At 48.2% G+C, this 27,615-nt stretch overlaps 1 protein-coding gene across 2 annotated transcripts in view; it reads left to right on the top strand.

The window, feature by feature from the left end:
- The window catches only part of DAPK2 (death associated protein kinase 2), a 114,660-nt gene that overhangs the window by 77,034 nt on the left and 10,011 nt on the right, over positions 1–27,615 (top strand). Inside the window, exons 5-10 of one of the 2 annotated variants that reach the window (XM_058541797.1) lie at positions 8,842–8,971; positions 14,986–15,034; positions 15,825–15,851; positions 20,711–20,863; positions 21,923–21,968; positions 23,331–23,939. In XM_058541797.1, coding sequence (XP_058397780.1) covers positions 8,842–8,971; positions 14,986–15,034; positions 15,825–15,851; positions 20,711–20,863; positions 21,923–21,968; positions 23,331–23,939 — 1,014 coding nt within the window. Of the gene's footprint in view, positions 1–8,841; positions 8,972–14,985; positions 15,035–15,824; positions 15,852–20,710; positions 20,864–21,922; positions 21,969–23,330; positions 23,940–27,615 lie in introns of those variants that run through there. The other variant, XM_058541798.1, reaches the window with a different exon arrangement.

Below are 27,615 nucleotides of genomic sequence, written 5' to 3'. Positions count from 1 at the left end.
TTAAATATAAGTTTATATAATTTAATAAATAATATTCTTAGGTAGTTCTGTTTAACAACTGGCTGACAAAAGTCCTGCAAATTTAACTGTGGGCTCTTATGAGCCAATAGGCACCAACTCTAGCATCCCCTGGTTCTCTGAGACCCTGTAGGTGAGAGCATTTTGTAAACAGGATCATCCTCTATGCCGGCTGACTGTTGTGGTGGCAGCAGTGGTGTGATAATAATGGCAGCCAACATTTATGAGCACCTAGTGAACATCCAGGCTCTGCTCTGAGTGCTCTGCCTGTGTTTACACATTTTATCCAAGAACAACCCTGTGAAGGAGGTTCCCTGGTCTTGCCCGTTTTATAGAAAGGGGAGGTTGCTCGAGGGCTCCTAGTGCTTCGTTGTGCCTCCTCAGAACCCCTTACCATGTTAATATTCCCTTTTGCAGATGAAAGGCCAAGGCTGAGAGAGATGAGTGACTTGCCAAGGTCACACAGCTAGCACAGGGCAGAAGTAGAATTCAAATCCAGGTGTGTCCCATGACAGGGCCCTTTTGAGCGCAGATTTCCCAAACACTAGGCACTATCTGATTTTGACTTCTTTGGAGAGCTTGCTTTACAAAACCAATTCTGGAACCTCACTCCTGGTGGGCTGATTTAGTCGGTTTGGTATTTTTAACACAGTCCTCAGGTGATTCCAATGGGCAACTAGCTCAGATGAGGGACACCAAAGCACAGCTTGGGGCTCAGAATGCCCAGGTCCAGGCCCAGGTTCCTTGCTGGTTAGATGGGGGCACCGGCCATCCACAGCTTGGTGTCAGTGAGGATCTAATGAGGTGATGTGTGGGAAAGCCCGCAGCAAATGCTAGTTGTTATTTGGCACAAACCGTAAAGCCAGCATTGCCGAATAGCCCAAGGCTGAAAGCCAGTGGTCCTGGAATGGCCTTGAAAGGAGTTTTTATTTCCCTCCCTCTACCCCATAAGAGCAGAGAGAGAGAGTAGGTAGTGGTTTTCTCTCTCGCTTTATCAGGCAGGGCAGCGGAAGATCAGAGCCATGCAGCAGCCTCCCCAGAGGAGGCCGGGAGTAGTGGCCAGAGGCTGTGGTTTAACAAATCCAGTGCAACTAAGCGGGGGCCCTTGCCTAAGCCACAGCTGTGAGTTTTCTGGGAAAAACATGGAGCTGGGGCAGAAAGCTGATGAGGCACCAGAGCTGAGATGGAAATGCCCCCTTTGCGAGCTGGTGGGGGTCATCCCAGTGGGCACCCTCGCATCAACTAGAGGAAGGGAGGCAATGTGGGAGAGGGCAGAGCATACAGGATTTGGAGTCAGCCTGAGTTTGAATATCAGCTCCACTACTTATTAGCTGAGGCACTTTGGGCAAGCATTTAACCTCTCTGAGCCTCAGTTTCTTCATCTGTAAAATGGGGTGATGACAGCACCTGCCTCAGAGAGTGAGAGTCCAATAAGATGAGCGTAAACGCTTTGTAAACCAAGTGCTATCGGTTTTGCTATACATGAAACCCCAGGCTGGATGCTTTGACGAACACAGGAAGAGCATGAGAAGCAGGCCCTGCCCTCAGCAGGTGTGCAATTTAGTGGGGGAGGCAAGGCTAACACACAGAGCTCTTGGCAGCGGCTGGTGCTGCAGGTCGAGACCACTGCACGGGTGTGGAGCCGGGAAATGGAAGGAGCGCTGGGCTGGGTATTCAGATGAAGTTTCCCAGGGGAGATAGATGGGCCGGGAAGGATGGGTCAGAGTTCAACAAGCAGATGATAAAGACTTCATTCTAGGAAGGTGAGACTTGATCAAGGAAGTAATCACAGAGATGATGATAACGGCTCCAGGCCACTTTATCTGCCTTGTTTGATCCTCTTAGTAACCCTTCTTGAAGTCGGTTTTATTATCATCCTTAATTTGTAGATGAGAAACCTGAGGCTGACAGAGGCTAAGTAACTTGCCCAGTGTCCGACTGCTGGTAAATGGCAAAGCTGGGATTCGAACTCAGGTTCTCAGGCTCTTAGCTGTTATCCTGAGCACACAATTCCTGAGCACTTGCTATAATGCCAGCCACTCTTGGGTGCTAGGGATGGAAATGGGAGGCAAGGCCTCTGTCCTCCCTCAGTGGGCTTCCTCTCTCGTAGGCTTCATTATAGTGGGAAGAGGACACATAAGGAAGTAATTATAGTGCAGTTGGTTCTCTGCCAGAGGAGTGTCAAGGTACCGTGCAGGCCCTTGGGTGGAAACAACTAGCTGCGTGTGTTGGAGAGGAAGGGGTCACAGAAGACGTTCCAGTGTGGAAGTGTTGGAGCTGGTGGTGAGGGGGGAGAGGAAACTTGTCAGGAAGGCATTCCAGCAGAGTGAACTGCAGGTTGGGGTGGGGATGAGGAGGAGGTCAGCCGGGATGTAGCAAAGGGTAAGCTGGCCAGAAGTGGGAGGGCCTTGAATGCCCGATGGAGGTGGACATGGGGCATGGGCCACACTGGAGGCTGGCGGGGAGGTGCTGCCTGTGGTCTCATCTACAGGGTGCTGGGGGAGAGTTTGCTGCAGCACTGTGGAAACCTGCCCACAGAGGCCTGGCAGCGAGCGGCCTTCCTTTCTCAGGTTGCCAAGCACTGCCTGAATAATCTGGGGCTGTGCTTGACATTTCCAGTGAAGGTTGGTAAGCAGCTTCCTTGTCCCCATAGCACAGACCTGGCTGGGCCCTTGCTCTGCTGAGCTGGGCAGCCTCACCCGGTGACAAGCAGGCCATGTGGGCACATGGAGAGGGCACTGGGCAGGGCGTCAGCAGATTTGGGCTCCGCTCCTTGCTCAGTGACCTTGGCAGTTTCTTGACCTCTCTGGGCTGCTCTGCAACATGAAGGGACTAAATGATCCCTGAGGTCCCTTGTAGCCCCAACATTGTGAGTCTGGGGGTGAAATGGGGTTGGGGGAGGGAAGCAGAGGATGCATAGGGGAGGAGGTGGGTCTGTGAAGGGCACACTCTTCAGCTGTGCGCAAGTGATTCAGCAGGGAGTCAGTAAAGTTCCCAGGGATGACTGTTGTCAATGCTGCATCCCAGAAAGGAGAGAACAAGCATAGCCACCGTGCTCTGAAATCTCACTGGGCACTGATCCTTACATGGACCATTTCTCTGAATCCTCAGAACAACTCTATGCCATGGTAGGTGGTGTTCTATTTTACAGATGGCAAACCAGGGCTCCAGGAGGTCCAATGACTTTGCCCAGGTTTCACTGTGAATGGTAGAGGCAAGATTTGAACCTAGACCTGCCTGATTCTTAGCTCTTGTCTTTTGCACCTTACCTCATAGCCCCCTGAGGCTGCCTTCATCCTTCAGGGCCTTCTAGACATGCTGTACTGGGCCAGTGGAGATCACTTGACGTGGATCCTGCCTGGAGAACCAGCTTCCTGTTGGCACCATAGCAGGCACCTCTGGCCAGGTCCACTGGGATGTGAAGGGGCACGTTGGCCTCTCCCACAGCTGTCTGCCTGGTGGGCTGGGCTGGGTGGGTCTGTTTTGACAGGTGGGGGTAGTTCCATCTCCTGGTGGGCTGGGCAGTGGCAGTCCTATGAGAATGTGATCCCTCCCTCCAGCAGTGCTTTGAAGCTGATGTTGGGCATGTAGTTGAAGTAAATAAAGCTAGAGGAAAATGACAGGAGCAAGGGAGTATGGATAGGATCATACTAGCCCAGAGGCCAGTCTGGCTTGGACCCAGCAGCCTGTTCTTCCTTCCCGACCTGGGGCAGGGAGACCTGAGCCTTTGCGTGTCCTGCCTTGGGGCCCAGAGCAGTGGGAATTTGCCCAGCCAGCCTGGGAGGTTGTGCCATTTTGCAGTTGCAGAGCCTAGAGCCCAAAGGGGCTTTGGGTATCATCCAGTGTCTATTTTAGAGTTGGAGGCTGAGGCCCAGAGACAGGAAGCGGCCTGCTTAAGCTCACACAGCCTTGGCTGGTAGAGCTGAAACTGGAGTTTCCCAGTACCCAGGCCTGGGCTTTTTTCCACCACCCTACCCCGTTTGGGGAGGGGCGGAAGCAAAAAAGCTTAGACCAAGCCCCTGGGGAACTGCTGCTTTGCTGGCCCTCGGGCTACCCTTGGGGACCTCCCTCAGTCCCTTTCCCCTCCTGACCCAGCTCTATGGCAGCCCTGTGGGGAGGAGTGCACTCGGGCGCCCCTAGTGGTGGTGGAGGGCCTCACGAGACAGGAAGGGAAGGGCCACTGGCCCCCAATTCTTTCAGTTCATATCAGCAGGTGCAAGACACCACAGGAACCTTAAAACTGGTTGGAATTTTCCCAGGGAGGCCACCACTCAGGAAAGCAGCATCACAGTATAGGAGACAGCCTGCAACTAGGACCACTCGTTCTTAAACATTGTCAGGGCTGAGGGGGTTAGAGCACAAGGTCAGGGGCTCCTTCACTGAAAAGCAAGAGAGTAAATGGAGGCGGGGATGGGGGATCAGCTCTGAAATTGTGAAGACGATGTAGGAAAGGCATTCTAGGCAAGGGGAAGAGCCGGAGCAAAGGATGGAATTGAGTCATCCTTCTGGGCATGGTGATACCTTCCTGAGGGCTGTGAGGCAAGTGCAGGTAGATGCTGGGCGGCGAGGCTGGAAAGGTAGCACAGGAATGCCTCAAATATCAGGCAGGGTATTTGGGCTTTCTCTGATGGTCACTGGGACCACTGAAGATATTTAACCAAACTGGGTGATGTGGTGGAGAGCAGGGGCTAGACTGCCTGGGAAGCCCACCCTGATTCTGTCATTATGAGCTGTTGGACCTTTGGCAAATGCTTCAGCTCCCTGAGCCTCTGTTTCCTCATTTGTGAGATGGGGTTGATGACTACCTGCCACTCAGGGCGGCTGCAAGGATGACATAGAGCACTCGTGTGCTGCTGGCTTTGGTAAAAGTTCAGTAAGTGTCAGTCCCTGCCCTGCCTCCTTGGTAGCATCCAGCTGTTAGTGGAGGCTGGGATAGCAAGAAGGAAGCCTTTCTGAAAGCAAGAGGAGCTACAGACATGGGGTCTGAATCCCCTGGCCGGCCTGGAATCACCTTGGTGGCCTGGGGTGGAAGCCACAGTAGTGGCAAGGAGCCCATGGCTTCTGTTTACTCCCGTCTGGGCAGGTCTGAGCCTGAAGATGCATCTGGGCCAAATGGCCCAACATGTGAGTTGTAAAGTGGAGACAAGAACCCAGGTCTGACCACCTAGCAGAGCATTCCTGCTGCCCCACGGCCACCTCCCAGCGAAACCCCCAGGCCACATCACTTTATCCAGACCCACCCTGGGACTTTCTTTGCCAGGACCTCTGTTTTCTCACTAAAAGGAGGAGGTCCAGCCCGGGAGGTCCTGAGACTCCTTTCTGAGCCTCTGGACACAGCACGAGGGCCAGGCCAGGCGTGGGGCTCGAGGCCACTCAACTTAGGTGAAAGCATCACTGGAAGAAAAGGCAGCCAGGATGGGAAGCAGGTGCCAGAGCGGGAAGATAGCTGTGCCCGAGCCAGGTGTGAGTTTGCCCAGGTTTTCAGGCCCACGTGACATTCTTGCTTCTCTCTGGGATAGATTCCCAGGACCCCTGAGAAGCAGGAAGGGGGATCATTTAATCTAGTGGTTAGGGGCACAAGTTTTGGAGTCCGACAGGTAGAGGTTAAAATCCCTGTGTCCACGAGCTGGTATTTCAGTCTTGGCTTCTCTTTCTCAAAGAGAGGAATGATAACACCCACCACATCAGGAAGTTGAGAGGGTCCAGTGAGGTAGGAAGTATGTCACGTGCTTGGTTAGCACATTGCAGAGGCTTAGTAAATGGCTCCTGTCCTCACTCAGGGAACATTTACTGAGCACCTGGTGGGTGCCAGGCTCTATACCAAGCTTTGGGTAGATGAGAGGAACAAAACCCTCGGGAAGCTCATAGCCCAGTGCAGAAGACAGATAAGCTGCCACCCTGAGGCAGTGGAAGAAGCACAGGGTGTTATGGGAACTGGGGAGGTGGGGTGTGTGTGTGTATGTGAAGACTTTCTAGGGGAGGTACTATTTTAGTGAAATGTGGGTAGGAATTAGCCAGGTTTGGGGTAGGGACTGTGCAGGGAGAGTGTTCCAAGCAGGGCAGAGGTCACCTGCTGTGTGTTAGGTTCTTGAGGTGGGGCTGGGGATAGGTGAGACTCAGGTGAGAAAACGTGGCCTTGCCCTGAGGTTCTCACAAGCCAGTGGTGAGGCTATTTCCCCTGGACTGTGGGCCACAGAGGTGAGAGGTGAGAGGATGTGAGGCAAGGACCTGTCTCACCTCTCAGGGTGGTGCTCTCTGGGAGAATTCAGCCTCCACTTGTTCTTCCTTCCTCCTGTCGTTCCCCACCCCCATCTCCACTTCCCCATAGTCCTGGAGCTCACCAGGTCCGGCGTGTCTGCCTCTGTCCACCGCGGCTTCCATCCCCATTCAGCATGTACTGTGTGGTGGTGCCTGGGCCTCAAGCAGGTTGTGGTGGTCAGGAAGACCCGGGCCCTGCCCCCTCGGCCCCAGAGACGAGCCTCAGGGCCATTCCCTGGAGGAGAGGAACAGTTCCCAGTAAGGTGACTGAAGAATGTGGTGGAATGGAGGGAGAAGCTGCCTGTCTGGGAGATGGTGGGCAGTGGGGAGGGTACAGTTCACTGCATGGGGTGCCAGGACACTTGGGTCCGTGGGCATCCACTGGAAGGCTGAATTGGGGGCCCTAGAGTGGGGCCACCTATCTGGGTCCTGTCTCCTGACCTTCCCCTGCCCTCTGCTCTCCTTTCTGCAGAGCCTAAGAATCTGCTCTGCTTCGCGATAGGACTTTGACACGTTTTCAAAATAAAATTGGGAGAAATATCCAGAGGGGAAAAAGAATAAACAAGCTGAAAAAAAATGCAAAAAGAAATGTATTATTTATTTTTTTAAAAAAGGAAAAAAGGGGAGGGCCCTCAGCCAGCTCACTTGAGTGAAAGTTTCCAGTCACTGTGACGTGAGGTCACAGAGACTTCAGGGAGCTGGGAATTTTGGGGTGGGGGCACCTAGAGTGTTTTCAGTCCAGATTCAGAATCAGTTCAGCTGACAGTTACGGTCACCCTCAGCCTGGCACTGTGCTCTGCACAGTGGGGGTGAAGATGCAGACCTGAATCCTCCCTCCAGTTGAGGATCCGGGAGGGGAGCTAAGACAGAGAGAGCAAGGACTGTTGGACAAGGGACAGCATGACAAATGTCATAACAAAAGGTTCAAATAAGCAGGAAAGGGACTAGGCGAGGAAGAATTCACTTCTGGTGGTAGGGGGCTCAGTGCTGGGGAGGGAAGCTTTCAAGGACTAGATGGGTTGAGTTAGACTTTGAAGCCCGGCTAGGATTTCAATGGGCAGAGATTGAGCAGAAGGCTTTCCAGGTAGAGCAAATGATGTGAGCAAAGGTGCAAGGTGGGAAACTCTTCAGTACTTTGAGAAACAGGGACATTCAGTTTTCTTAAACATTTGTTTATTTATTTATTCATTCATTCATTTAAAACGACTTTATTGTGATATGTCACATACCATACAATGCACCCATTTACAGTGTACAATTTACAAAGTTGTACAACTAACACCACAGTCAACTTTAGAAAATCTTCTTCACCCCGAAAACAAACCCCATACCTATTAGCAGTCACTTCCCATTCCCCTGATTCTAGGCAACTACTAATATACTTTCTGTTTCTATGGATTTGCCTGTTCAGGATATTTCATATAAATGGAAGCATATAATATGTGGTCTTTTATGATTGATTCTTTAATTTAGCATAATGTTTTCAAGGTCATCCATGCTGTAGTAGGGATCAGTACTTCATTCCTTTTTATTTTTTTCTTTACCTTCATTCCTTTTTATGGCTGAATAGTATTCCACTGTATGGATATACCACATTTTGTTTATCTACTCATCAGTTGGTGGATATTTGTGTTGTTTCCACTTTGAGACTATTATGAATATGCTGCTGTGACATTTGTGCACAGGTTTCTGTGTGGATGTATGTTTTCAGGACATTCCACTTTGAATGGAGTCTAGAACAGTCATGGTGGGAAGTGGGAGGAAAGAGGATGAAGCAGAGGGACCTGCTCACCCAATGCGTACTCTGAGCGGTTGTGTGAGAGTGAGAAAGATAGGCTCGGGATCCTGTTCTAGCCTCATTAAGCCTGGAGTGTGTAAGGCCAGGGAAAGTCTGTGCCTGAACCAAAACACACCTGCATTGTTGTATCAGTTCTGGCAGCTGTTTGCTGGGCTGGAAATAGCCTGGACAGCTGGTATTTTCCCTGGAAATCAGGTGCATTTTTTCCTGTGTCCTGCTGGGGGCCAAAATTAGTTAAACACGCGGAGAAGTGTGAGCCGCATGGTTAGTCTAGAGGAGAGGAGTGTTGTCAACAGGAAGCTGGCTGGCCAGCGGAAAGAGGTGGTCGGAAAGACAAAGGTCAATAAGCCAAGTGTAAACCGAGGTTAAGCTGTGACACCCCTGCCCCATCACACTCACACAGAGGCGGTGGTTTTGTGTACAGGAAATGCTGCAGGTTTTCCCTGGCCCCATTTGACAGATCGGGAAACAGAGGCACTGCATTAAAGGGATCTGCCATTCAGAGTCAGAAAGGGGATTAAAACCAAAGTCTCCAGTTGTGCTGTGAGCAGCAGGTTTGGTAAAAACCCAGGCCTTGCCCTCTGCGCTCTGCCTGTTTGAGTTCACAGGAGAAGACTGAGGACACAAAAACAAGACAGAGTTTATGCTGTTCCAGTCTCCGAGAAAAGAGCACCAAACCCACCCCAATCCCAAAGCAAAAACACAAAACAGGGCTTTAATTACCATCTTGTCTTTTCTTCCTTTCTTTCTTTGTTTTTGTTCTCCAGCCAGAAAACATTATGTTGTTAGACAAGAATATTCCCATTCCACACATCAAGCTGATTGACTTTGGCCTGGCTCATGAAATAGAAGATGGAGTAGAATTTAAGAACATTTTTGGGACACCAGAATTTGTTGGTGAGTTTTAGGCCTATTTCTCTCCCAGCTAGGAATCTGTGATTAAAAGGTAGAGAAATCCCAGGAACAAATCCTGTGTTTGGGGCTGAGATGACACCTTGGAGACCCCTAGAAACCTGACGGGTGGGGAAGAAAATATCTTGCTGGGCCTCTGGGTGAGGGCCCAGGTGCTGGCTCTGAGCGCCCAGTGGGGCAGAGGGAGGCCAGGTGGGGCTCGAGGCCTTCGCAGAGTTAAACGCCCCAGAGCTGGCCCCATCTCCTGCTCTTAGATAAGTTTATTATGAAGATTTAAAATTACCTTGCCTTCTTGCATTCCCATAAACTCAACTTTCCCTGGAGTACTTTTGATTTCCTGAAAACCGAAAGGAAAATCATCTGCCAGATGCCAAGTCCACCCACTCACCTCTCCTGTGTGCCTGGTCTTTATTCGTGCACAGAGGTCCCAGCTTCAGAAGGGCCCTGGTGGCTCTCTCTTCTCTCTATTTCTCTTACCCTTGGCCCAGGCCCCAGAAACCCCCTCATGGGGCTTGGGCTGCAGATTGGGGGTCATAAAGAGGCAGCTTTGCAGAGGGGAAAGGAATGAGAGTTGAGAACCACCCTCTCTCTGCTTTGGGAGTTGGAGTGGTCTTGGAAGTGGAGGGAGGGCATGGTCTCCTCAAAACCTAGGGGCTGAAACTTCTGACCACAGTCTAATCAAAAAGGAAGACAGAATGTGTCAGATCGTCCACCCTGATGGATTTTCAGGCCACACATACCAGCTCTGCAGCCACTATGGAATGGTGCTCTAGAGGCCCCACAGACCCAGAGCACGAGAACCTTGCAGTGTGCCAGGCACCATGCCTGGTGGTCTACAGACATTATCTCAGTTAATCCTCAAATGACCTCATGAAGCAGATTGCATGATTTTCTCTAGCAAGTGCTTTGTTCAAGGCAAAACAACCAGTAGGTGGTGGAGCTGAGATTCAAATACAGAGTCATCCAACAGCAAAGCCTGTGCTCTTCCCATTACACCTGTTGTCTCTCTTGGAAGACCCTGCCCCCAAGGGGCTTACAATTTAGTTGTGGAAACAAGACATCAAACCACCAAATAAGAGTGCTGGAAGGATCTTTTCAGATCGTCTGGTCTAGTTTAACAAATGTGGAATTGAAGGGCTGGGGGATTTTAGTTAAGGTCAACCAATGGTTATTCTTCACCTACCATATGACAGATGTTAGGTGAGGTACTGGGGACACAGTGATGGTAAGGAGCCACACTCAGAATGACACACCCAAGGTCACACAATGAGTTGGTGGCAGAGCCACTTGAACCTGGGGCACAAGACATCTATTCTCAAACTTTGTCAGAGACAGCACTTGCTGCCCACCAATCACATATGTGGTAAAAATGCCTATGTTTATTTAGTTAAGTTCATACCAAGTGTTAAATAACAATAAATGATTCAACTATAAATTCATGGCATTAATGGAAGAAGTGTCACAAAACAGGATACGATTAATTGTAAAGCAAGTGATACAGACAGCTCTGAAAGACTGTTCAAACAAGATGCCCACTCTGGCAAAGTCAATGGGATCAGTCAAGGCCTTGAGTAAGTGAGGGCCAAAGGGCTGGTGTTGTGGGTGGCAGAAGTGTCTGAAGAGGGGTGGGGAAGGAGCCAGGATAAAGGAGGAGCACATCCTAGGTTCAGTCATCCATAGCATGGGGGGGGCGGGTAGGGCCAGAATTAGTGCATTTATTGGGGACAATACACTGTCCACTCTGGATGGACCAGAGAGTTCCTACCAGACTGGCTGTATGAGTGGGATACTGTTGGGTGGGGCTAGACTGTGGAGAGTTCTGCCCAGTGGTATGCTGGTAAATACCTAACAACCAGGTCTCAAAACAAAACCTTAATTTATAGCATTTGCCAATTTTAAGCTACCAACATGTTGTCACTGAATTCAGAGTTGGAAAGAGATGCACACAGTTGACTCTCGTGAGCCAGTAGGACCCAGCTCCAGCCCAGAATTGGTTTTATTTGTACCTTACAGATGTACAGGGTAGCTTCTCTAAGCCCCTGCCCAAATGATGATGATTTTCTTTACTCAAGACCCGTGAGAAACGGGTTATAACTACTTTCCTTTCCCCCACCATTCCTTTGAAATTTCAACCTGAGGCTCAGGGTTAAAAAGTTAGTGTCAGCTTTCAGGAGTGTGGTGGACCCAGTTTTCCAAAAGCCCTCTCACTACAAAATTGGATTGTTGAGAAAAAAATATCCTTGTTAATGCAATTCTGGGTTCATATGAAATAAGAGACGTCTTTAAGGGTAGTAATTCCTTTAGCATCACCTGTCCCCAAAAGCCAGTGAAATGAACTTAGAGCTGGAGCTGTGAGCAGCAAGAAATTCAACAGGCAGACCTTTCCTAAAGGCAAGAGTACATATGAGCTTTTCAGTCAGAGACTAGGAAGATTCAGATATTCAAGGACTTAACATATAGAAATTATCTGATATTGACTATAAAATAAATGAAATGTATATAGAAATAAAAGGTAGAATCACAAGAATGAGCAAGCAACAAGAGATTGTCAAAAATGACAAATTCTAAAAAGAATCAGATAGGACTTTAAGAAATTCAATATATACTTGTGGAAATTTAAAACTCAATGAATGGGTTAAACAGCAGATTCCACACGGCTGAGGAGAGAATAGAAGAATTGGAAGACTGAGCTGAAAAAAATTAGCTAGAGTACCACAGAGTGATGAAGACATAGATACATAAAGAGAGGATAAGCAAAAGAGGGTGAAAAAAGAAAGCCTAACATAGGTCTGTTTGGAATCCCGGAGGAGGGAATAGAGATAATTAAGGAGCAATGTTTGAAGAGAATGGCTGAGAATTTTCAGAACTGATGTAAAAACATGGATCCCCAGATACAGAAAGGATAATGTATATCACACAGAAAAAATAAAAATAAATCCATACCTAGACATATTATAGTTAAATTCTAGGGTACTAAGGAGAAAGAGAAGATCTTAAAAGTAGTCAGAGAGAGGGGCCAGCCCCGTGACCTAGTGATTAAGTTTGGCACACTCTGCTTTGGCAGCTCGGGTTTGGTTCCCGGGCATGGACCTACACCACTTGGCGGCAGCCAAGCTGTGGTGGTGACCCACATACAAAATAGAGGAAGATTGGCACAGATGTTAGCTCAGGGCAAATCTTCCTCAAGCAAAAAGAGGAGGATTGGCAACAGATGTTAGCTCAGGGTGAATCTTCCTTAGGAAAAAAAAGAGAGAGAAAAGACAGATCGCCTATTAAAAAACCCCACTAGGGGCTGGCCAGGTGGCATAGTGGTTAAGTTCGCATGCTCCACTTTGGTGGCCCAGGGTTCTCAGGTTCAGATCCAGGGTGCGGAGCTATGCACTGCTCATCAAGCCATGCTGTGGCGGTGTCCCATATATAAAATAGAGGAAGATGGGCATGGATTTAGCTCAGGGCCAATCTTCCTCAGCAAAAAGAAGATGATTGGCAACAGATGTTAGCTCATGGCCAATCTTCCTCCCCTCGCCCTAGAAAAAAATCCCCAATAGTTAGAATGACATCATACTTCTCAAAACAATAATGGAAGTCAGTGTCCAATAGAATAATATCTTCAAAGAGCTGAGGAAAAATAAAAAACCCATAATTGTGTACCCTGGAAAATTATATTTCAAGAATGAGAGTAAAAGATTCAGGCAAAACAAAGCAAAAACCAAGAAAAACAAAACAATAAGACAATAAACCACCGACAGACATTTAGTAATTGAACTTTGAAAAGATGTACTTCTGAATTAAGGAAAATGACCTCTGAAGGGAAATCTCAAAGCAAGAAATAATAGGAGAAGAGAAATAAGTAAACATTAGGCAAATATAAACATTTTCTGTTTAAAATAATGATGAATGATAAAATTTTAATTATGGGGTTAAAAAAAGGACAGAAGTAAAAACTGAAGAAAATAATGTTAGATAGGACAGAGTGCTTGAAATTGGTGTTCTAAGGTTCTTGTATTGTTTGAGAGGGTCAACACGTTGATTTATGTTAGACTTTGTTAGATAGCCATGGTAAAGTCTCAAGGGTGGCAATTACAAAAACAGAAGTTGGGGGAAAAACAATAAGAAAACCAACCAAAAAAATTATGAAAAAAAAAAACAAGAAAGAAGAAGAAAAGCATAGGAAAAAAATGGACAAACAAAAGCACATAGAGGACAGAAATGAGGGTAGTTATACATCGAGCAGATAAGCACTGGGAAGTGAGTTGTACTTCTCAAACTTTCTATGGTGAAAGACTTTTTAAAAAAAGTTCTGCAGGGGCCAGCCTGGTGGCGTAGTGGTTGAGATCGCATGCTCCACTTCAGCAGCCCGGGGTTTGCAGGTTCGGATCCTGGGCGTGGACCTACACACGGCTCATCAAGCCATGCTGTGGTGGCGTCCACATACAAAATAGAGGAAGATTAGCACAGATGTTAGCTCAGGGCCACTCCTCCTCACCCCCCCCCCAAAATAAATAAATAATTCTTCCATCTGCCCTGGACTGCTTCTTCAGTAAGATACAAGAAAAATAAAGTCCTAGAAAAATTATCACAGTTTGAGTGTCATGTCAATGTCAAATTGTGATACAAGTCTCTAAATGCTTATTGCCAATTTCTGTACCTATGTTGTCTGGACCAGTGAGTCTGCAGGCTCTTTGTCTGCGGATCACACTCTGAAGATCACTGTCCTAGAGAAAGTTTCATGTGTGTGTCAGGAGACATGTACAAAAAAGTTCATAGCAATGTTTTTCCAATAATAAAAGAGGTGGAAACCATCCAAATGATCACCGAGAGGAGAATAACTGGAAGATGACATATATTCACACAATGGACTGTTATATGGCAGTGAAAATGAAAGATCATGGATGAAGATTCCATGAACGCTAGAAACATAATGAGTGAGGGAAAAAAATCAAGTGACAGTAGATCACATGCAGTATGTGCAGCATCATTTTTATGAAGCTAAAATATAAGCAAAGCCAGGAGAGTGATTCTGTATCCGGAAGTAGGGAGAGGTGGGAGGGTGGGGTGGTGGGCACCGCTACAGAGGCAGTGGTTTTGATATTGTTCTAGATGAACAAACTTAGCCTTTTCCGCTCTCTACCTTTTTCCATTAGTGGTTAAACAGGCTCAACCCTTCTCCCTTCTGTAGCCACTGCCCCCTCTTCTCCATTTCATCGCCAAGCTTTTTCAGAGTCTTCTACTCTCTTATCTCCACTTCCCACACTTGGGCACTCTCTGGGCACTGCAGTGAGTGTGAAATTCAACACTCACTTTCCAGTGCTTGTCTGCTTGATCTCTGGGCAGCATTTGGTCCTATTCTCTCCTTGGTAGAGTCTTCTTTCCTAGACTCTGCACCCTCTCCTGGTCACTGCGTCATTCGCACAGCTCGTTTCCACCTGCACAATGACTCCAAATTTGATGGCTCTGGCCCACTCCCTGACACCCAGCTTCTTCCTGGACATCTTCCCCTCGGTGCCCCTCAGGCACCTCAGACATGTCATCTCAGTGGCCCCCAGAATGTCCTCACACTCGTCAAGTGGGAGGTGCCCTCTTTCAGACGAGACTCAGGGGAATGTGGATTCCCTGTCTGCCTTCTTTTCTTCTCCATCACCGTTCAGCACTGACCTGACTGGTTTCCACCAGAGGGTTCTAAAGCAGGCCTTGGCGCTAGACCCGATTCCTCCTTCCTGCATCTCCCTCTCCCCACCCTCCTCTTCCTTTTCCACGTGTTCCTATGTACTTTTCCTCTTCCTCACTGTCAAAGCCTCTTTATAAAAGGTTTCTACCAGGATAACAGGCAACTTCCTTCCTCAAAATTCTTAGACCCAGATTATCTCCATCCGTTGCTCTGATTTCCCTTAGTGGGGATTCAGGATGGAGACATTTGGTACCAAACTCCCTAAAATTCCCTACAGTCATCTCTTCTCATCTTCATATTCCTGCTGACTCCTCAATATGGCTTCTTTCAGCTCCAGAAATTGTGAACTACGAGCCCCTGGGACTGGAGGCTGACATGTGGTAAGTTGTTACGGGCCACCCAGGTGGCCTAGGGATCCCTCCAAGGGCAGAAGGCCTCAGACCCTCGCTCTGGCTGACATCCCCCTTGACCACGAATACCGTTTCTCCACACTCACCTTTCAGAGCCTCTAGCTGCTCCTGTGGTCTGAGCAGCTGGAGGCAGCTGGGCCTGGACCTGAGGCCAGTTAGAACATGGCTGAGGCAGAGGACAGGGGAGAGGTGAGGCTGGAGGTGCAGGCTCATCCCTGAGGCCTGCCACAGCCATGGTAGAGATAATAGTAACACTAGCTCATTCAGTCAGTCAACCAGATGACTACTGAGAGCCTCTTGTGTTCCAGGCGCTGTGTTGGGTCTGGGGAGACTGCAGTGGTTGATTCTCTGCACAGACGGGACTTGTTTCATTTGAACAGTGCTTTCTAGTTGGCCGAGCACCTTGATTACTTGGTTTTCTAAAATCCTCCCAGCAGTCCTCTGAGGTAGTTTTCATTCTCCTCATTTTATGAGGAGAAGAGCTCAGAGGGGATAAGGGACTTGCCCCAGTCACAGCCTGCAGGTATAGGAGTCTGGTCTTGAACTTGGGTCCTCAGACTCAATGTCCAGAGCTTGATGACTCCAAACATCACAGGCTGCTGCTGAAGAGTGGGATGGAGAGGGGCATGGGACCTGAGGTGGCACCCAGAGGCCACCGTGGAGGGGCAAGTGACCACTTTCCCTGAGAACCTTGTGGGGAGGCCCTTGCTGGTCGGAGATGAGAGCCAGGCGCCCTAACTTGACTGTCTTTGTTTTGCAGGAGCATAGGTGTCATCACCTACATCCTGTGAGTATCCCTGATCCCAGGGCTCAGACCCAGCTTAGACCTATGGAAACTGGGAGAGAGGACAGGCAGACGGACAGACTGACATTTACTGATTTTACTGCTTTACTTATTTATCATGAGCCAGATGGTTCAATCCACACAGCAAACCTGAGGCTAAGTGCTTTTAGCTCCATTTCATACATTTGACCCTGAGGTTGAGGTTGAGCAGGAAGCCAGCAGAGCAGCCTGCAGCCCTCCATCTGTGCAGCCTGTGTCTGCATCCCTGCCGTGGCCAGGGATCCACCACTCCACCTCACCCAGGCTGAGGTTTCCTGAGAGAATGTCTGTTTTCACTCAGAAGCCTTGGGACAGCCCTCAAGCTGCCACAGCTTCCCTGATCCTGCTTCTTTCTCTCCCTTTCTCCCTCCCTTTTCCCAGCTCTCACATCTCTCCTCCTTTTTCCTCAGAATCTCTCTTCCTGTCCCTGAAGTATTAAGTTGCTTAAGCAGAGATTTCCTGTGTAGCCCCATGTGTAGTGGATCTGTCACTTTCCATTTCTTTGGCCTTGGGCAGATATTTAACCTCTTGGCCTATTTTTCTCATCAGAAAAATGTGAATCACAAACTTCCTGCCGCGGGCATGTTGTGAGGGTTAAATAAGCCTACATGTGTGAGTTTCCCAGCACTGCTCTGGCACGTAATACATGGCCAATTAGTAGGTGTTTGTTCTATCAGTGCTTCCCAACCATTTTCCCCTCACAGCACACCTGGAAAATCCTGGGGATTTTTTTTGTTTTTATTAATTTATTGAGGTCATATTGGCGTATAACATTGTATAATTTCAAGTGTACATTATTATACGTCAGTTTCTGTATAGACTGCATCGTGTTCACCACCAATAGTCTAGGTTTTATCCATCACCATACATACGTGCCCCTTTACCCCTTTCGCCCTCCCCCAACCCCCTTCCCCTCTGGTAACCACTAATCTGTTCTCCTTATCCATGTGTTTACCTTCCACATACGAGTGAAATCATACGATGGTTGTCATTCTCTGTCTGGCTTATTTCGCTTAACATAATACCCTCAAGGTCCATCCATGTTGTTGCAAATGGCACAATTTAGTCTTTTTTTATGGCTGAGTAGTATCCCATTGTGTATATATACCACATCTTCTTTATCCATTCATCCGCTGATGGGCATTTGGGTTGCTTCCACGTCTTGGCTATTGTGAATAATGCTGCGAGGAACATAGAGGTGCATAAATCTCTTTGAATTGTTAATTTCACATTCTTTGGATAAATACTCAGTAGTGGCATAGGTGGATCATATGATATTTTTATTTTTAATTTTTTGAGGAATCTCCATGCTGTTTTCCATAGTGGCTGCACCAGTTTGCATTCCCACCAGCAGTGTATGAGGGTTCCCTTTTCTCCACATTCTCTCCAATGTTTGTTATTTCTCATCTTGTTAATTATAGCCATTCTGACAGGTGTAAGGTGATATCTCATTGTAGTTTTGATTTGTATCTCTCTAGTAATTAGTGATGTTGAGCATCTTTTCATGTGCCTGTTGGCCATCTGTATATCTTTGGAAAAATGTCTGTTCATCTGCCCATTTTTTGATTGGGTTGTTTGTTTTTTTGTTGTTGAGTTGTATGACTTCTTTATATATTTTGGAAATTAACTACTTGTCAGGTGTACGATTTACAAACACATTCTCCCAGTTGATGGGTTGTCTTTTCGTTTTGTTCATGGTTTCCTTTGCCTTGCAGAAGTTTTTTAGTCTGATGTAGTCCCATTTGTTTATTTTTTCTTTTGTTTCCTTTGCCTGAGTAGACATGGTATTCAAAAAGATACTGCTAAGACCATTGTCAAGGAATATACTGCCTACATTTTCTTCTAGGAGTTTTATGGTTTCAGGTCTTACATTCAAATCTTTAATCCATTTTGAGTTAATTTTTGTGTATGGTGTAAGATGATGGTCTGCTTTCGTTCTTTTGCACTTGGCTGTCCCGTTTTCCCAACACCATTATTTTTATTTATTTTTTTAAACATTTTTTTAAAAATAATTTATTTATTTTTCCCCCAAAGCCCCAGTAGATAGTTGCATGTCATAGCTGCACATCCTTCTAGTTGCTGTATGTGGGACGCGGCCTCAGCATGGCCGGAGAAGCGGTGCGTCGGTGCGCGCCCAGGATCCGAACCCGGGCCGCCAGCAGCGGAGCGCACGCACTTAACCGCTAAGCCACAGGGCTGGCCCCCAACACCATTTATTGAAGACACTTTCCTTTCTCCATTGTGTGTTCTTAGCTCCTTTGTCGAAGATTAGCTGTCCATAGATATGTGGTTTTATTAGTGGGCTTTCAATTCTGTTCCATTGATGTGTGTGTGTTTTTCTGCCAGTACCATGCTGTTTTGATTACTATAGCTTTGTAGTATATTTTGAAGTTAGGTATTATGATACGTCCAGCTTTGTTCTTTTTTCTCAGGATTGCTTTGGCTAAGTGGGGTCTTTTGTTGTTCTATATAAATTTTAGGATTCGTTGTTCTATTTCCATGAAGAATGTCATTGGGATTCTGATTGGGATTGCACTGAATCTATAGATTGCTTTAGGAAGTATGGACATTTTAACTATGTTTATTCTTCCAATCCATGAGCATAGAATATCTTTCCATTTCTTTATGTCTTCTTCAATTTCTTTCAATAATGTCTTATAGTTTTCAGTGTATAGGACTTTCACTTCCTTGGTTAAATTTATTCCTAGATATTTTATTCTTTTTGTTGTGATTGTAAATGGGATTGTATTCTTGACTTCTCTGGAAAATGCTGTTTTGATGGCACACTGAGTAAGAGTCAGCCAACAGCCAGAGAAGACAGGGGACACCACAGTTGAACAGCTGAGGGGATCATTCTCTCAACACCCCATAAACCAGATCTCTGAGCCTTCCAATGGAACTTGGACTGGGAGCACTGTACAATGTGGTGGACTCCCCCACCCCCCAACAAACTGCAGCAGTGGGTCTCAACCCTAGCTGCACGTTAGAACTTTTAATACCTACCATGCCCCAGGCCCCACCCCGGATCTATTAAATCAGAATCACTAGGGGTGGGGTCTGGGCATCAGTATTTGTAAAAAGCCCCAGAGCAATTTGATGCAAAGAAAGAGAATTTGATGTACTGCTATGTAGTTTCAGATCAGAGCCAGAATATTCAGATATTGGCTCTTGAAACTTTGATTTCTTCAGAACTCTGGTTTTCATATTGAAATATTAAGGAATTCCTGTGTTTACAGGGTACACATCTTCTTGTAGCTCACAGTTTATTGAGTGCCTGCTCCATGGCGGGTACTGTGCCAGGCACTTGGAATACTGACATGAGGGAGAGTCTGCCCTGCTTCTCTGGAGCTTTCTGTGTCAGAGGGAGACACCAGATAGGTAACTCTCACCTGGTAGGACCAAGGTTATGCTGGAGGTTATGCTGGACACAGATGGGAGAGCCACTGGTTTGCTGGGGCTGTGGAAGGTTAATGAGAGAGAGAGAGAGAGAAAGATTTGAACTGGGGTATACAGAATGAGGTTAATACTCCAGGTGGAAGGGGAGGGAAGAGCTGTCCTGCTGAGTAAGGGAACAGTGAGCACGTTAAGTGTGGTAAAATGTACTGAGCGTGTGGTAGGGACCAACTTCTGATGCCTTGCTTAGGAGTTTAGACATGATCCTGTAGAAAATGGGGAGTCATAGAAGGTTCTTTGTGTTCTAACAATGACAATAATAATGGCCATCAATTCCAGAGCTCTTAGTGTGGGCCAGGATTGCATGGAACATTTTATATGTATTTATTCTTCACAATAATCACGTGAGGTGGAGACTTTTATTTTCTTCATTTTACAGATGAGGAAACCGAAGCTCAGAGAGGCTGAGTAACTCACCTAGGTTCACACATGGGTAGCAGAGCTGGGATTCAAACCCAGGATTGAAATATCAAATTTTTCCCAGTGTACTTTGCTGCTACTATGCTAAGAAAGTGTCAGTGGGTTAGTGATGACCTTTAAGAGGTATTTAGTAAATGGAATCAACAAGACTTTTTGGCCAGTTAGATGTGGTGAGGGAATGTAAGGAAGAGTCAGAGGTTGCTGCTGTGTTTCCAGCTTGGGTGCATTTGTGAAGTGACATAATTCAAGGCAGGGAGTGCATGGAGGGAGGTTTGGGCACAGTGACTTCTGGGACAATGGCACATCTGGGTTGAGGTGTCCCATAAGCAACTGGAATATGAGTCAGGAGAGAGTAGATTCAGGAGTCACTATTTGATGACATATCCGTGACAAAACCTGCAGGGGAACCTCACACACCCTTCTAGTCCCTAATGGCCCGTCTACTTGCACAACTCTCCCTCACACCTCTCAGAGAGCTCAAGCTGCTCCCTTAGCCTAGAAGACCTTCCATCTCCTTCTCTGACTGCTGACAACCTCTTCATTCTTCAAGACACAACTGATGCAAATGTCAACTCTCCCCTGAAGCCTGCACTGGACCTCCCCTCTGTCCTGTGCTCCTCCAGCCCTTTGTCTGGCCTTCTATTATATTCTGCTTTGTTCCACTGGGGATTATGAGGAGCCATGTCCCAGTGTTTCTCTCTCTTCCTCTTTTGAGTCCCCTGAAGACACAGTTTCTCTCTGTCAAGCACTTAGTAGGAGCCCCATGAAGTGTATTGAATTGGACTCAATTGAAAAGGCTGCTGACTGGCTGCCCAGAGGGGGCAGGCAGTGTTGCTGGGAGCATGGGGAGCCCCATCCCCATGCAACCGTATGAGTTAGGGGGTCCCTGTGTCCATCACCGCCTTCCATCTCCTTTCCTACCGTCACATGTTCCCTCTCTGTGTGCTCAGCCTAAGTGGAGCGTCCCCTTTCCTGGGAGACACGAAGCAGGAAACGCTGGCAAATATCACAGCAGTGAGTTATGACTTTGATGAGGAATTCTTCAGCCAGACCAGCGAGCTGGCCAAGGACTTCATTCGGAAGCTTCTAGTTAAAGAGACCCGGTAAGAGGACAGAGAAAGGCACGGGCTTCTCAGGGACTCACTCCTATTGCCTCTCCCAAAGACTTGTCAGTCTGTCCCCACTTTGCCACCGGCTGTCATCCACACCATTGTGGTCTAATCTGGGCAGGTGCTGAGAAGTGTAGACTGGCTGAGACTTGGCATTTGTCTTGTTTGCTCAAGTCTTTCTGCTTTCTTTTCCTGCTGAAGTACAAATAACTCTGTGTGTGTGTGTGTGTGTGTGTGTGTGTGTGTGCACGTGTGTGTTTGGAAGTCAGCTTGGGTTTCTCCAGGGCTCATTATCTTGTACAGTCGGTCCCAAAGGCACCTGGAACTAGAATTTGAAAAAGGCATAGTTTTCAAGCCAATTCAGGTGGGAGTCAGGGGAGGTGGGCTCAGAGGGGTCAGTAAGTGAGAGAATAGGAGACATGCTAATTCTACCCCTTCTTTAGGGCCCAAGGTGAGCCCTGTGGCTGTGGGGTCAAAGCAGGAGATAAGCAAGGAATTGTAGGGTGCTGGATGCCCAGAGCATGGCCTAGATGGGGCAGGGGTAAGGTCCACACACTCTAGAAGGCCGTGTCCTCTTGGTCCCACAGACTTCAGAGAGGGCCAGAGTGAGGTCCTCTAAAATGCAGAGGCCTGATTTCCCTGTCTAAAGGCAGTGCTAGGTAGGATCACCCTACCTGGGAACAGAGCAGGGAAGGCCAGAGAAGGGATCTGGGAGGCAAACAGAAAAACAGAGACCGAAGGTTTAGCAATGTAGAACTAGAAGCTCAGAAGAGCACTAGGACTCTCCTATAGTGTGGCATTAGGCCCTTCAACTTTGGGACCAAAGATGAAAGGTTATGTAATGTCAATCTATCGAGGGGTCTGCCTGGACCGCTTTCTCTGGAATGCAGGGAATTCAGTCAGTTCCCCATCTGTCTCTGCATCCCCCATTATTCTGGTTTGATGGCAGTGGTCAAAAAATGCCAAAATGCAGGTTTGAAAAAGAGTAAGGATAGAGACTGGTGCTCTCAGCTTCTGTCCTCATAGATCACTATTTTCTGATCCTTGTTGCAGGAAACGGCTCACAATCGAAGAGGCTCTCAGACACCCCTGGATCATGGTAAGGACAGTGGTGAGTCCCTGGGACAGGCAGGTCCCTGCTCTGTCACCAGGGCTGGCTGGCGTGGCCAGATGCAGAGGGCCCACGGAAAGGCCTTTGCTTGAAACACTGACCCTCGGGCACAGATGAAAGCTAGTTGGGGGCTCCGAAGGTTATTAGGTTTAAGTTTCTATTTCGCAAGTTGAGGTGACTTGTGAAATGAAACCCTCACAAACCTCAGTTGAAACCCTTTTTCTTTGAGGCCATCTTACAAAGTGTTCTCTGTTGGAGGACATGTCGGCATCATTCCCAAAGCAGAAATCAGGACTCCCCAGTGGTAGAGAGAGATCGATGACAGTGGAAAACCTCGACTTCGTAACCAGGGCTCCATCTTCCTGATTTTTGGGGCTCTGAGTAAAGGATGACACTCAAACCAGTCACCCAGCTTCCGCAGGCACCTCGAGACCTCAGGGAATGGGGCTCTAAGATGCAGGCCTGGTAGGGAGGAGAGGCAACTGCTCTCAGGGCAGTTCTGTCCCCTCTGGGGACGGTGAGGGCACAAAGATGAATCCCTGCCTAACCTGCTTCACTTCGTAATCGGGCTTCCAGTGGCTGGTTTTTCAGGGAGTCTTGCAGTCTAGTCACAAATAGTAAAGTGCTGGTGAAAAGCACTTTGGCGTGGGGGGATCAGGACACGGGGATTCTGGCCCTGGTTCCACTGACTGACGAGATGTGCATGCCCAGGGACGTCACCAGACTTCCCGTTCACCTGGATTGTTAATGAGGGGGCCGACGAGGATGATCCGAGGGTGCAGATGAGAAGGGGTAGAGCCCTATGGGAGAGGGAGAGCAGGGAGGGCTGCAGCCCTCAGGAGAAGGTCAGATTCATCTGCTCGTAGAAGGATGAGGCCAGGTTTGGGGTGGGCCCAGAGCACTGAGTTGGGGAGTCTCTTGGGCTGCCTCTCTGCTCAGCATGCCCAGTGTTGTTGAGGCCCAGGGCGCCGACTGGCCCTGAAGGAGAGAAGCCCCTCAGCCTCCCTGTGTCAGCCGTGCCTGGTGTGCCCCAGCCCTTGAGTGGATGCCTGCAGAGTCCCGGCTGTAGCCTGCTTGTTGTGCAAGCACCCCTAAACGCTATGCATATGGAGACCCTCTCTAATGGCCGTGGACCAGCCTGCCCTGAAGTGAGCATGCAGGTGGCACCCCTGTGCTCCGCCAGCTTTCTTATGGTCTGGAGGGTGCTCATCCCACGCTGGTCCTCCCTATGGCCTGACGCATGCAGTGAATGCCAAAGAGGCTGCTCGTGTGCCTTCCGCCTGCACCTTGGACTGCCCTTTGGAGCAGGTGTCAAATTAACTCTGACTCTTCTTTCTAAACACCTACCAGTCCAAAGGAGAAGTCAGAACCCCAGAACAGCAGAAGACAGAGCCTGCCCAGCTGAAGACCAAGCGCCTGAGGGAGTACACCCTCAAATGCCACTCGAGCATGCCCCCCAACAACACCTACGTCAACTTCGAGCGTTTTGCTCGCGTGGTAGAGGACGTGGCTCAGGTGGACCAGGGATGCCGTGCCCTGGCAGAGGCCCATGATACCATCCAGGACGATGTGGAGACCCTGGTCTCTATCTACAATGAGAAGGAGGCTTGGTACCGAGAGGAGAGTGAGAGTGCCCGGCAAGACCTGTCCCAGCTCAGGTATGAGTTCCGCAAAGTGGAGTCCTTGAAGAAGCTCCTTCGAGAAGACATCCGGGCCACAGGGTCCAGCCTCGGGAGCATGGCCAGGAAATTGGACCATCTGCAGGCGCAGTTTGAGGCTCTGAGGCAAGAGCTCTCGGCAGACCTACAGTGGATCCAGGAACTGATGGGCAGCTTCCAGTTGGAGAGCGGGAGCACAGATGGCATGGGCTCCATGTTCCACCAGGACACCAGTGAGTCTCTAGTGGAGCTGTTCAACAGATCCTGCAGCGAGGAATTCTTGGCCAGCTTGAAGCTCTGAGCACCAGAATCCAGACAGTAATGCCGCCTGGATGGTTTGCAGAAGCGTGTTCCCAACTGCCGTGCCGGGGCACCAGCTAGAATTATCCGGCAGGGGTGTGTGTCTGTAGCATAGCTTTCCACCCCCTTCACAGAATCCAGAATCACAGGGTGTTAGCTAATTATTCATCCTGCACCTCCTCTCACCAACCTGGTTTTCTGGGAGAGTGCTGGCAGGGCAGCCAAGCTGTTAAAACCATTGAGAATGAATACCCCTCAGTGTACCCTTCTCCAGATGGAAGATGGCTGGCCCTGGGGAGACGCTTGATCATTGATTTGTGCTAATGGATTTGTTCACATCTCACTCCCCACCTACGTGCCTTACGGCTTGCAAGTCTTGGGTAATATTCGAGTTAACTAGGGATAACAGTAAGTCAGCTTGCTGTTTTCCTGCTGCAGAAGCAGGTATTTAAAACATACAGAGAAAATATTACCTTTCGTTTGCATTGACTTTTCCCTTACCAAGCACTTATGTCTTTGACCTCATATGATCCTTAAATGAACTCAGAGAGGAAGGTGGGTGGTATTATTATTGTTGTAACTGTTATTTGCATGTAACTGATGAGGAAATTGACTCAGAGAGGGAAAATGACTTACTCAGGGTCATTCACAGCTAGTTGATGCAGATGAAACAGAAACCCAGGATGCCAAACTCTAAGGTAGGTATATGGGATGAAATGGTGAGGCTTTGCTGTAAAAAACCCCCTGAATATTAAAGGTCAGATCCCAGAGGAAAAGTAAGCAACTTCATGTATTCTGCCAGCTATAAGTGAAATGCCTCATACCTTTAGACAATTGTCCCAAGAAGTGTGTCCTAGAAGGTGCAGTTCATTGTCCCTATCCAGCCCTGTCCCTGCAGAGCAGGAGGGAAGGCACAGCACCTCACCCTTCTCCGCCTTTCCCGCCTCTGGCTAAGGGCCCCAACTTTGTGTTGAGAATGAAGACCAAAGGGACTCAACAAGAAGGTTCCTTTTCTTGTGAACCTAGGGCACTGGGCCACACTCCGTGCTCTCCATGAGAGTTTTTGAAGAGGGTGGACATTAAGATTGGGAAGCACAAGGCTCAGTGGTCCCTTCTTGACCCCAAGCTTTGAGCACACCTCCCCAAGGACTGTATGATTTCATCTCCCTTTTCCTGGAGGTGGGGCCCGTCAACCAACTCATATAGACAGAGCATGGAGTGTGGGCCCAGCGCTGTGCTAGAAGCTTGGGGTCGGGGAACAGATTGTATAGTTTCAAAGTGCCTTCACAGCCTCATAAAATACCCTTATCGGATAGGCAGGGTCAATGTTATTCCCAATTTGGAGATGAGGAAACAGAGAGGATGTGATTTGCCCAAGGTCACAATAGTGGCAAAAATAGAAGCTTTCTGATGATGAGTTGGTTGCTCTTTCTGCTTCCCCTAACTGCCCCAAGCTCCAAGAGTTTATTCTCTGCTAATAGGGCTGGTTATACCCAGATTCATCCATCCAGCCATTCACAAATAATTTTTGAGCATCTACCAACTGTCAGGCACTCGTCTTGGCACTGGGGATACGATGTTGAGTGGAAAAAAAGCATGTTTCCTGCCTTCGTGGAGTTTGCAGTCCAGTGAAGGATTCCAACATTAATCAAGAACATTCTACAAATGTAGAACTGCTGCTGGGAGATATGCTATGAAAGAGAAGCACTGCAAGAGCCTGCAGTGGGTGTCTGACTTTGTCGGGGAAGGCATCCCTGAGACACTGGAGCTGAGAACAGCTAAGCAAAGCAGGGAGAAAGAAGTGATCCCAACAGAGCTGTCGTGCCAGGGCTCTGTGGTGGGAAGGCCCATGGAAGGCTGAAAATTCGGGACAGAAGGAGAGCTGGAGAGGAGAGAATAAGAGTATGGTGTAGACGTGAATGGAGAGGATGCGGGCCCAGCAGGGCTTTGCCATATTAAAGAGCTCTGCCTTTATCCCAAGAGTCATGGGGAGCCATGATGGGCGCCGGGCTAGTCCACACCCTGAGGTGCTGGGGGGGAAGATGCCCATTTAGCACAGACAGTAAGTGGTTTAGGATGAGATATGAGATTTTGATCCTATGAAACCATTTGTTCAAAGGGCTATCTCCTTTTCTGTTAGTATGCTGGATAATTTCAAATATCATATATAATATTTGTAAGAGAAACTTTTTTCCTCAAATATAAGAAACCATAATTATAAAATGCATCATTTTATGTACCAAAAATAAGAAAGAAAAAAAGCCCAAGGTGGGAAGTCCAATAGGAGACCCCCCACACAAAGCTAGGACGCACTCACTGAGAGGGTAAATGAGAAATAAAGCCACAAGCAGAGAGGGAAAGCAAGGAAACACGTGTCTCAACCTTGACACTAATGGAAGGATGAAAAATCCTCCCCTGAGAGTAGGAGCCCCAGGCCAGTGGTACTCATGCAGCTTTGCTTTCTGAATTGGCACAACCAATGTGATCCAAAAGAACCTCAAGCAGAGAATATAATGTCAAACCGTCTGAGGCTGTGTGGCCCTGATGGCTGCAGAAGCAGTGTGGTCATCTCCCAGAGCAACTGCCTTCACTTCAGACCCACAGTAATGATAGGACTGCATTGATTGGGAGATGTGTCCCAATTTCAGAGATCCAAAAATGTGCACCTTGGAATCAATGGAAGATGGCAAAGCCCTGTTTCTCATGCCTGCCTGGAAGAATTGGTACAAATGACCCGTCTACAATCCCCCCAAGGACTTACCTGCCACACACATGGGTGTGATGTACCCATTTGTCATAAGACACTGCAAATGTTAAAGGTCCCTTTGGCCATGTCAGCAGATTGTGACCTCCATACAGCCAGGTTTCCTAAGGAAAGGAAGCCCCTGATTGAGCAACTCAGGGCAAACTTTCTTGTGAAGGTCGAAATAAAATGCAGTAAAGGAGTAAGATGCTGACAATGATTTGAATTAGGGAGACTGGGAAAAGGGAGGGAGAAGCGGTTATTGTATGATCATGGCATGAGCCATACACTGTCTGTGCTAAGGAGAGTCCTCAGAGGAGAACCAGCGGACACCCTCATCTTACAGCATTTTACGGGACAGGACTTGTCTAAAGTCACCCAGCTAGTCAGCCTCAGGGCTGGGTCAGAACCAAAAGTGGTTTTCCTTACAGTAGTGGAATTGTCCCTTTTTTCTTCATATTGTTGCTGGTAATTACTTGTCATTTAGATGTTTTATAAACAGACCCTTTTCTGTACTAAGACCTTCCAAAGAAAAGTTGAAGTGAACTGAGAAATGTCCCCAAGTCTTTCAGGGAAATCAGAGAAGACTGTTACCTTCCTCTGTGACCCAGCTAGTCCAACTCCAGAACCTGTTGCCGAGGGGAGCCCAAGGAGGCCTGTGGAATGCTCAGCCAGAAGACCTGCTTAGCTCTTCACCACATGCCCACAGCTGGCATTTTAACAGTGGTGTCAAGTGCAGGGCGGGGCTGATGATGGTGGGATGGGGTATCGGAAGTGGAATATTTCACTGGCACCTAGAGAGAGAAAGGCCTGGGGGACACTGCTCTGTGGGCAGGCCCCTCTGTGGTCATGGAGGATTTTTCATTCACCAGGCTGTGAATGAAAGGTCAGCCTCTGTGCAAATGCCAGCCTGGGCTGTTGGGGAGGGGAGGGT

Source organism: Diceros bicornis, chromosome 5 (assembly GCF_020826845.1).
Source record: "Diceros bicornis minor isolate mBicDic1 chromosome 5, mDicBic1.mat.cur, whole genome shotgun sequence".
Taxonomy (NCBI): domain Eukaryota; kingdom Metazoa; phylum Chordata; class Mammalia; order Perissodactyla; family Rhinocerotidae; genus Diceros; species Diceros bicornis.
Note: the sequence above shows the minus strand (reverse complement) of the source record. Positions and strands in the feature narration are given on the sequence as shown.